Genomic DNA, 10,744 nt, shown 5'->3' with positions numbered 1-10,744 from the left:
GAAGACTTCAAAGACACGCGGCTGTTGGAGGTCGATCTGCTTGTGCTCGCGGCCTTCAGGAACAAAAAACAACTGCCTTTCTCTTACTACGCACACTTTTGATGAGTGTGTAAAGTTGCATAAAGTAGCCTCCATGGTCATAGCTATGCACGTGAGGCGTGACGTGAACGCCAAAAGGCTACATGCTATTAACAATAAATTGCATTTTTTTTTTAACGACACATAAAGGATACTCACAAACAAAACGTTTTACGTGAATGGTTTTCATAACTTTCGGAAAGAAAACGTTTTTTATATATTTCGCCGAATAAACGCAGAAACTTAAGCGCGTCAAGTGTAGTCCGACTCCCGATAAGGCGTTTTATTTATTTATTTTTTATTAAAACCATACAGTGCCACCATACGCATATGAACCGTTTTTGTTTTGTTTTTGTAATGAACAAGAACATAGGCTAGGCAGTAACAGCGCGACCGGCCAGTGTTGTCCGATTCCCAAGCTAAAAACTCTTTAATGATTTCGGAATTGCATATAACATAGGCCTACTCTTACTATTTCCCCCATATATTTATTTGGCAAAAATAGTAAGAGTAGTATGCAGTATGCAGTTCCGAATTCAGCATCTTATGTGGCCGTTCTGTCTATAAATCCAAACACCTTAGAATCAGCAGGGACCCCAGCCATTCCATTATTCTCACTTATTGAACCGTAACTCATGTTATTTTTGTCATGGCATACTCTAAATCAAGAATTATACATTTTTTGTTCTCTTGTATTTGATTTTTGTTGCAATTTTATATATATATATAGGCTATGCCTGATATAGGCCTAGGCTACTATAGCCTATATATATGTGTGTGTGTGTGTAGCCTATGTATGTGCGTGGGTGCGTAGTAAAATTTATAAAAAATAAATTAATAGGCCTATATAAAATACCACATTTTTGGTTTAATATTCTTTTAGCAATTATGCAATCTCTAAAAAGCTGACCTAAGAATTAGAAATTTGATCGTGTGTCAGTACTGTGAGGAGTTAATGCTACTAAACTTTTTCTTTAGTTTTTTTTTTTATTTTTTTTACTATAAACTTATACTTTCTACAAAACTTTTTTTTTTTTTTTTTTAAATAGCCTATTCCCGAAAACAATAGCCTACTGAAAGAACCGCTAACAGTTACTAAACCAGATTTTTACGAGAATCGGAGCTCATCCCAAACGAAGTTTATGTCAGCTATGGATTACATTTCTTTAAACAAACAAACAAATAAACGGTGTTGAATTATGCTGTGTCTTTAAACTTTTTGGAGTGTAGCCAGTAACATGAATGGTGCTGGACACGTGAGTTTGTCTCAATGTGGTCTCTCCTCTTAGTATTTCTCATGTTTTCTCTGGCTGTTGTCCAATTCTTTTCTCTCTCTTTCTCTCTCTCTCTTTTTTGCGCCTTTCGTTCCCCCTCCCTCTCTCGTGTTATCCACCCACGGGAAAAGTGATTTTCGCCCCACTCTCTCTCTCTCTCTCTCTCCTTTTTTTTTTTTTTTTTTTTTTTTAAATGTATACCTCATCCTCATCCACAGTCTCTGTACTTATTTCCGTGTGGGCAGCCGGGATGCATTTAAAATGCCCCCATTTTTATTTAAACCAATCCGCGTAGAAAGTCTTTCCCCGCAAATTCTTGAATCCGCAATAGCGTGAATTTGACAGTGCACTGTCACAATTTCCCTAAGGCGAATGTCTCGCTCAAATTGCAATCGATCACTGGGCTTATTTTATTACTAAAGCCACCCCCACTTAATTCTACAGAGGAGATTTTTTTTTCCCTCTGTGTGTGTGTGTTTGTGTGTGAGCCAAATTCTCAACCAAGAGGCAGCACGTGCTTCTCACAATACCGCACTTTTAATTTACATTTTGCATACCCTTCATGAGCGCACCGGTTTTAATCGCATTGTTTTTGATAAGCGCGCACTGCTGAGCGCGAGACACTGACTGACTGGCGGAGAGCTCGTGCTGCAGGAACAGAAGGTGCGCGAGACTCTGTTTGGAACTCACACACACACACGATGAGCGCGCGCGGCGAGGAAGCTGCCGGCGAAGCTTCAGGATCGCAGGAGCACCTCGAGCCCGAGCCCGAACCCGAGCCCGCCCCGGCCGAGCCAAAGAAGAGGGGACCGGGTAGACCCAGGAAGCCGCAACAGGTCAGTGTGTGACTCGTATCTCTTCCACCACAAGCACTTTTAATATTCTAAATTGGGAATGGACGTGTTTAAACTTTGCTGGACTGCTCAATAAACATTCTTAGAGTAACCATATTACTCTTCGCGCGCACTTTATGGCTCATATTTACATGCTCCCCTGCTGCAAAAACAGCTTTAAAACCAAACTACGCTGGTATTCTGGTCTGGTTGCAGGTTTTAAGGGGAATTTGGAAACTTTTGGCGACCAGCTTAGCCAGGTTGTGAGACCAGCTAAAACCAGCAAACCAATTTAGTTTGGTTTGGAATGTGTGTTTTTTTCAGCACTATCATGTTCTTAATATTTTTATTAGATTTCCTTTGTCCAGCTATACTGTATCTCAGTTTGTGTAGGCTACTGTATTGTATTGCTTAAAGCAATGCATATGTGCATACTTTTGCACATTTGTACATGCACACACTGTATCGTGTATCTATGTGTTTATCTAGTTGACATATAACAAGGACATAACTTTTTTTTAATTCAACAGTATGATTTTATTTTCACTTTCAACAATACTTTTACTTTCACTACTTGATTTTAAATGCATGCAAAATGACATTTTTCTTAAAAAAAAAAGATGAATTAGAAAACATTTATTTAAAATAGTTTTGATGAATTAAAGCATGGCACACTGATGGACACAGCTGTCACTGCTTGAAACATGATGTCAGCTACCCACTTTTTAGACTGTGTTTCAAGACAGAAGTATCAAGTTTGAGTGCTTGATTGTGATTGCATTTTCAGTTTGAATTTCTTTTGTGAAGAATTCCTGCAGAATGAATGTATAGCTTGTATGTGTATTAGGTTTGTTGTACGAGTAGCACTTGTTTGCATTTGTACAGTACACACTTCTTTATATCAGATAGCATTCTGAATTGTTGATCACAATAGTCTTTCATACCTGATGGTACAGTCACTTTAATGCTAAATGCCTTAAATGTAAATGTATAGCCTGCGCTATATGTCCTCTGTTGATGTGATGAGATCAAAGCTAGATTGCTTTAGAAATATTGCTTCAGTCTAAGTAAAATTAGTTTTTTTGCTTCTGAATTATCAGCAAACCATTAGACCAAATTTTGCACAATCCATCTATCTAAATTACAAAACACAAATGACAATATACCAAAAACCTAGGTTGTATTGTGTATAACTGACTCTCTACACTGTACCTGTCAAAAGTTTGGAAACATTACAATATTTTTATGTTTTTGAAAGAATGCTCACCAAGGCTGCATTTATTTAATCAGAAAAAAAACAACAACTAAAAACAGTAATATTATGAAATATTATTACAATTTAAAATAATTGTTTTCTATTTTAATACATTTTAAAATATAATGTATTCCTGTGATGGCAAAGCTGAATTTTCAGCACTATTACTCCAGTCTTCAGTGTCACATGATCCTTCAGGAATCATTATAATATGCTGATTTGCTGCTCATGAAATATTTATTATTATTATCATCATCAATGTTGAAAAAGGTTTTTGCTGCTTAACATTTTTGTGGAACCATTCAATCAAGGTAAGATTAAAAGAGAGAGAGAGAAATGAATACTTTTATTCATAATGGATGCATTGAATGGATCAAAAGTGACAGTTAAGACATTTATAATGCTACAAAATATTTATATTTAATAAATGCTTCAATAAATTGAATCAATACATTTAATAAATGCTGCTCATTGAACTTTCTATTCAACAAAGAATCCTGAAAAAAGGATTTTCAACATATAATAATAATAATAATAATAGGAAAATAATAAGAAGAAATGTTATTTAATGTAATGTTTCCAAACTTTTGACAGGTACTGTGTGTGTGTGTGTATATATATATATATGTATATAGGCTGTTTTAAATGTAAATGTTGATGTCAGCAGTTGTTGGTTACTATAACAACAAGCATGTAATTAATATGTAGTGTCACTGAACTGAAAATCAAACTGTTTAGTCATGACCACATAAATTCTTGTTTTGAGTGTTTGTGGTTAAGAGGATGTGATTCACTATCTTAAGCAATTCACCAGTGACTCTCTGCAATACCTCTAATGGCAAGTAGTCATCAGGATGAGCTGGCAAGTGGGGTTAAAAATAAAGTCAATCAGTCACCAAATATACAGTTTTTTGGCATGTAAAGATGTTGCTTGTATGTAAAAAAAAAAAAAAAAAAAAAAAATTTTTTTTTTTAATTAACAAAAAATGTAATTCTAAAATCTTCTGTTGTGTATGTGTATAGTAACGGTGCTGTTGTTAATTCATTGCAAAAAAAGTCGCTTTATAGTTAATATAGTCAATATATGCAGGCAAATATAAGTGAAACAATTTGAATGAATACTGTTAATCACATACATATTTACAAAGCTAAAAAGTTGTATTGTAAAAATGTCTGTTTAATAATGTTTTGTTGTCTGTCCAGGAACAAAGTTGCCTTTAGTTGTTCTTCCTGTGTGCCTAGTACTACACATAGACACACAAAACTTTGTCCGTTTTGGTCTTGACTCATAAAGCACAAGTGAATGGGAGACCACCAGTAAATGTGCGTATGCTTGAAAGGAACCCTGTCTTCTTTGAGAGGGGGGAGAGTGCATCACGGTATACAGTGGTCTCAGAAAAGTATTTGGCCATTTCAAATGTATGAATTTCTGTGGCACCTGCACTTTGCTAAGCTATTTTTGCAATCACTTAAAAGCATTTTTAGTGGATGTATGAAGTCAGTTCTCACAGCAGAGTCGCCACAGGTGTAATTCATCACATTAACAATGAACCTGATCCACTAACGTCTGACAACCAGAAAGTGTCCAAATACGTTTGGTGTCATTTTGAGCAATATATTTATGATGTTATCAACTGAAACCTTAAAATTGGCTTGAATAGTGTGCTTGTGCTTTCTTCCAAATAAATGGCACTTGGTTTGCTGATAGAAAATGGAGCGGCAGTAGCCCATGGCTTTGTTTCCTGTCTTCATGGCCTAAGTTCACCTGCTCTCCTCTTCAGGAACCTACAGGAGAGCCGGTCCCCAAACGACCGAGGGGACGTCCCAAAGGAAGCAAGAACAAGGGCCCCTCCAAAGCAGCGCAGAAGGTGAGAACCAGGCAACTTTCTGCACACCTCAACAGTCACAAGCAAACTCACACAAACACTATCTATCTATCTATCTATCTATCTATCTATCTATCTATCTATCTATCTATCTATCTATCTATCTATCTATCTATCTATCTATCTATCTATCTATCTATCTATCTATCTATCTATCTATCTATCTATCTATCCTTGACTGTATTAACTGAAGAAAATGGGCTCTTACCATTTATATGAATCATTTATCAGGAATGTGTCAGGAGCATTTAAAAGCATTTGAAATGTGTCAACATCAACATCGGGTGTGTGAATGTCGAGGGCTCCCTTCTTGACGTCTCAATCATAACGCCTCAGTGTTGCCTATGTGAACGGACCGCAGTGACCCGAACCCCTTTGCTGTGCGTTTCAGCAGAGCAGTTAACACTAAGCTCCAGTAATGTGGCGGGGGGAGTCCTGCTGACCTACACACCTAAAAGTAGCAGTGAATTCTACACACATAAATACTCTCTCTCTGTCTCGCCTTAGGCAAATGACCACGCATACGTGAGAGAACCACAAACATGCAGGCGTGCATGAAGCGTATACTCTGCGCAGGGAGTATAGAGCATGCACTGTTGCATATTGCCAAACGAACTCTGTTCCCATTCCTTACTAATGCCCGTGTAAACAGAAAAGCAAATCAGAAAAGCACATATGATTTAGTTGGTGCGCATCAGTTTTAGCCGAATGTGACTGTCAGCGTTTGTAATTGCTGAATTCTGTTTATGTATTGGGAATGCCTTTAAAGAGGGATTCTTCTGGCGAGCATTTTGTAATGAAATCATTAACATTTCAGCCTCTCTTGTGTGTGTGGTCTAGTCTGGCAAATGTTTGTGGGAAGTCCCCTCAACTGTCAGTGAGTTTGGTTTTTAAAAGCATTACAATGTTATTCTCGTCTCCGAGACGTCGAGGGGAGCTGAGATGTCTACTTGCGGAATTAGTCTGCGTTAATAACTCAGTGACAGCTCTGACCACTCTCTTTTCACAGTAATGTACCACTGTAAACAGTCACGGGCCCGCTTTGAAAAGCTTGAGCAATTTTCTGCTAGTGCAATACTATTTCATCTCATTTAGCTTTTTTATGATATACAGAGGACTGAATAATCCACCAAGATGAAAGGAGCCAAAATCGGCAAGGTGCCTCACTAGAGACACTTCTCGAAAGATTTGCTCTCCCACCCAAAATCAGTCATCTTCTGTGTCTCCTAACACTTTCACGACCCTCGATTTAAAGGCTCAGACTGACTCCAAACTGATGCTGTACTTGCTGAAACAGTGGACGTACCAGCTGGTCAGATAGATAGATAATGCCTTGAGACAATGCAACAAAATAAACAACCTCCAGGTTCATGAAATGTAGCTGTCAATAAATAATGCAATTTAATTTGCACATTAAAGACATTGTCAGCTCTAAAGAACCCAGAGAAGTGGTATCACATTAACATTCCAGCCTGAACAGGCCATGATATACCTAGATGGTACACAGTTTTAACTGTCAAGACATATAACCAGAACATTTCCGCCCCGCTACGATCATTTTGCTCAATTCATTGGCCCTAATGACTAGCCGGAATATTTTCCGTTGACCAGACATTGTTGGAACTTGATACGGGGCACCAGGGGGCTAATTTTAAACTCTTCATTCGCAAAAGTGGGTTTGGCAGAAGCGAGACTGCCCCTCCCTTTCCATTAATGAGAGATGGCCTTGTCCCCGGCCTCACACGCATGCCAGGATGTCCTGGTGTCGAAGAGGACAGCGAGCGCCCGGGCTCGTGTCTGCTGTGGACACGGGACATGGCTGGACGAGACACGCAAACACAGACATGATTAATTGATCAGGGTGTCGACTTGCAGACCATTAAATCTCCTGATTAAAAATGCAGCATCCCCAACAGAGGGCTGAAGGTAGGGAGACACTGATTGGTCCGAGAAAGACAGACAGAGACACTGAGAAAGACGCAGACAAGGAGAGGTGAGGTTAAAGGGTTTGTGTCTTTGCGAATGTGCAAGTCTTTGCAATTCATTATAGGCACAGCAATCTAATATTCACATCAATTTCCACTCCTTTTCAATCCCATAAACATCTATGGAAGTGTGTAGGACACAAAATCGGTTGCCGGACTGAGGCTAACCGCCGACCCGTAGCTGCCTCTGTGTCCTTTCTTAGTGACTGGCTGTGGCGTGAACTACGACGCTCAGGTTTATGTTTCTCCAGTCCATCATGCCTTTGCAGAACGGTGAAGTGTCCTTTGGGTATTCAAAACAAACTCTGCTTGTTGGAGAAGTGGTAATGTGAGCCTTGACAATGCCTGCATACTTCGTCAGGGCAAACAGACTGACCCAAACAGGACTGAACACATCACACACAACACAACAGACAGGGATGCATTGTAGAAGTAATATGTGGAGTATTCCAACCATGTATGAGAGTATGGGTAACACTAGAAGTCCCAGAGAGCAGCCATTTGGCTTTTCTACCTATAAAACCCGCAGGACAGCCGATGGGCTGGAAGGCTTTAGGCTAATATCCTTAAGGCATAGTTAGCCCCCCCCCCCCCCCCCAAAAAAATTCTGTCATCATTTGCTCACCCTCATGTCTTTCCAAACCCAATATGACTTTCTTTTTTTATTATCAGAAAAAAAAATTTGGAGTGCAACAGCTTGTCACTGGGGCAGTACCCTTAAAGGGACAACTTTGTTATTTATCTACTCCTAAAAGATGCATATTAGTACCTTAGAGTAGTTATATGTACACCTAAGGTACTACTATGAACGTTATTGGGGTAAATAAGGAAGAAAGTTGTCCTTTTAAGGGTACTGTCCAAGTGACAATCTCTTGTAGCCTTTTTTTACACAAAAGATACATTTTTTGAAGAATATAATGAAAGAGAAAGCGGGTCTGTGAATCTTTTGTCCAGAATTTCCAAAAATAGTTGCCAATATGACTCGATTGCGATATTTCAAGTCTTCCGAAGCCATATAGCCATATACCATGTAGCGTTGTGTGAGGAAAAACCAAAATGTAAGAAATTTCCTGAAATTCTGGATATCTTCCCTAGCGTAGTACATTTTTGAGAGTAGTGTTGTCCAATTCATGAAATAAATAATTCTATTGAATCTGATCATTGATCCAATTCATAGTTATTTTAGTATTATTTATATACTCTTATAGTATTTATTAATATTTTGAATTACCCTTTATTTTCATATTTTCATATAGTTTTGATTTTAAATTTAGTTTAAGTTTTAATGATTTTGTTATGTGCTTTCATCATTTTTATTGGTGTGTTTTTAATGCTGCTATTTAGATTTAATTTATTTGTTTTAGTTTTTATAATTTTCACTGTAAAAAATTATATGATCAATAAGTTATGAAAACATAACTCATCAAAATAAGTTAAGCAATTTTCAACTTTTTAATAAGTTATACAAGATTCAAAATTTTTTTTTTAAGTCAGTTTAATGTAATTTAAGTTGAAATGACTTAAACACCCTTAAAATCACTTATTTCAGTTAGTTGCAAGGCGACCTTTCTAATCTAAGTTTTCCTCTAATAATTATTTTCATTTCATTTTATTTCAGCTCTATTTTAATTATCGAAAACAATTTTAATAGTTTTAGTTAACAAAAACAACACTAACTAAATGAAAAACTGAATGAATTTAGCTGAATGATACAAACTGATTATCAGCTTATTTAATTACTAAATACATTTTATTTAATGTCAGCTACACATTTATGGATTCACGTCCTTGACTTTGACATAAACCAGTTAAATATACTCTCATGATTCATGACACTTCCTTGGTAACTCTCTCAGATTAGTGTAATGCTTAAGCATGATGGTGTTGTTAATAGGTTAGCGATAGAGATGCATACTCTACCAGCATTGATTTGTGTCTCACTCGTTTGGATGTACTCTGCTGACAAACATGATACCTTTGACGCCTACCTTTCCTGGTTCATTCACAGAATTCATAGATGTTTGATGATTTGAGTAAGGTTTCCCGCAGGGCTCTGCATGACAAAAGCCCACGGCCAGAAGAAAACTTTATATCCTATAAATAATGAAGACATGTCTTGTCTTGTTAATTGCCTTCGACCATAGAAGGAAGCCACCATCATTCAAACCCTCGGGGGAAAGACTCTCCTGCTTCCACCTGTCAAATTATTTCACTTACAATTTCAGAGGGCGATGGAATTGTTGCTTAAACAACACAAAATGTCTGTGGGAATCCTATGCTGGTCGTCTTAAATCAGACAACCGTCAAATCGGAAAACTTAAATGCTATTAATGGAAGAATTTACTGTCAAACTACTTTAGCAACAGGGTGTTGCAAGACTTTTTTGATATATAAAGACATTTTCCTGTGAGGTGTTTTATTTTTACAGTGTTTCAATGGGCCCCTGTTATTAAGCTGGAGCCGCTGTGATTGAAACCCCATAACTGTCTTTCATGGCCCTTATCTGGGTGGGTTTGCTGATAATGGTGCTCTTATTTACACTTGAATGGCATAAAATTCCTCTAGTGAAATATTACGCTGCACAGACCAGGAACTTGGGCAATGGAGACAGTCCATTGTTGGAGGCCCGGATATACCTTACAAACTCTTTATGTATTAAAAGCATTAGAGGAAATGGAACCCTAGCATTTCACCTTCTCCTTTTGTGGCCATATATGAAAATGACTCTGCTTGTGACAAATTGTGTGCCTGAAAAATTTGTTTAAAGCACTTGATGAAATACCGACCACTAATTCATGGTTGTTGGCATTTGCAGAAAGCTGAGACCACAGGGGAGAAAAGACCTAGAGGAAGACCCAGGAAATGGGTGAGTTTGTTTACATTAGTTGTATATAACTAGACACATCCATTGCAGCATGATCCCATATACCTTTCAAAACTATCGATACAAATTTATTAGCATTGCTTTTCAGTGTTTCACAAAAAGGACAATTATTATTTTTAATCATGTTTCTTTTTCCATGATATTTTACGAAGATTCTTTAATATGAAATACATTAATTTGCATTATGATGATCAGACAACTGATCATTTATGGAGCACTTTTTTTTTTTATGTTGCCTATATGTGCAGTCTTGGATTTATTAATGATACCTACATACAAACATGAATGTAACATCACGCAAATAGTTTAATTTACCAACACTGTTGTAGAAAAGCATGACTATATTCCTTCTTTTTCTTTTTTTCTTTTTTTTTACCTAAAAACATACTCTTTGACACACACACAGTTATGTACATGTTACTTAATCACTTATTCAGTTGATCGCCAATGTGCAACAGACAATTTAATTTTTAATTCAATTGTTTTAATTCAGTTTCTCAATAATTCCTCTGATAACCTGAATTTTGCAGTGTTTATCAGTCTGCAAAT

General features: G+C 37.2%; 1 protein-coding gene across 1 annotated transcript in view; it reads left to right on the top strand.

Moving 5' to 3' along the window:
- Window positions 1-1,794: 1,794 nt before the first annotated feature.
- hmga2 (high mobility group AT-hook 2) overlaps window positions 1,795-10,744 on the top strand; it is a 30,178-nt gene continuing 21,228 nt past the window's right edge. The window contains exons 1-3 of the mRNA XM_084408205.1: window positions 1,795-2,188; window positions 5,222-5,308; window positions 10,127-10,177. Of these exons, the coding sequence (XP_084264331.1) occupies window positions 2,054-2,188; window positions 5,222-5,308; window positions 10,127-10,177 (273 nt within the window). The 5' untranslated portion in view covers window positions 1,795-2,053. The remainder of the gene's footprint in view (window positions 2,189-5,221; window positions 5,309-10,126; window positions 10,178-10,744) is intronic.

Source organism: Rutilus rutilus (assembly GCF_951802725.1).
Source record: "Rutilus rutilus genome assembly, chromosome: 4".
NCBI classification, from domain to species: Eukaryota; Metazoa; Chordata; class Actinopteri; order Cypriniformes; family Leuciscidae; genus Rutilus; species Rutilus rutilus.
This window is presented reverse-complemented; position numbering and strand designations above follow the sequence as displayed.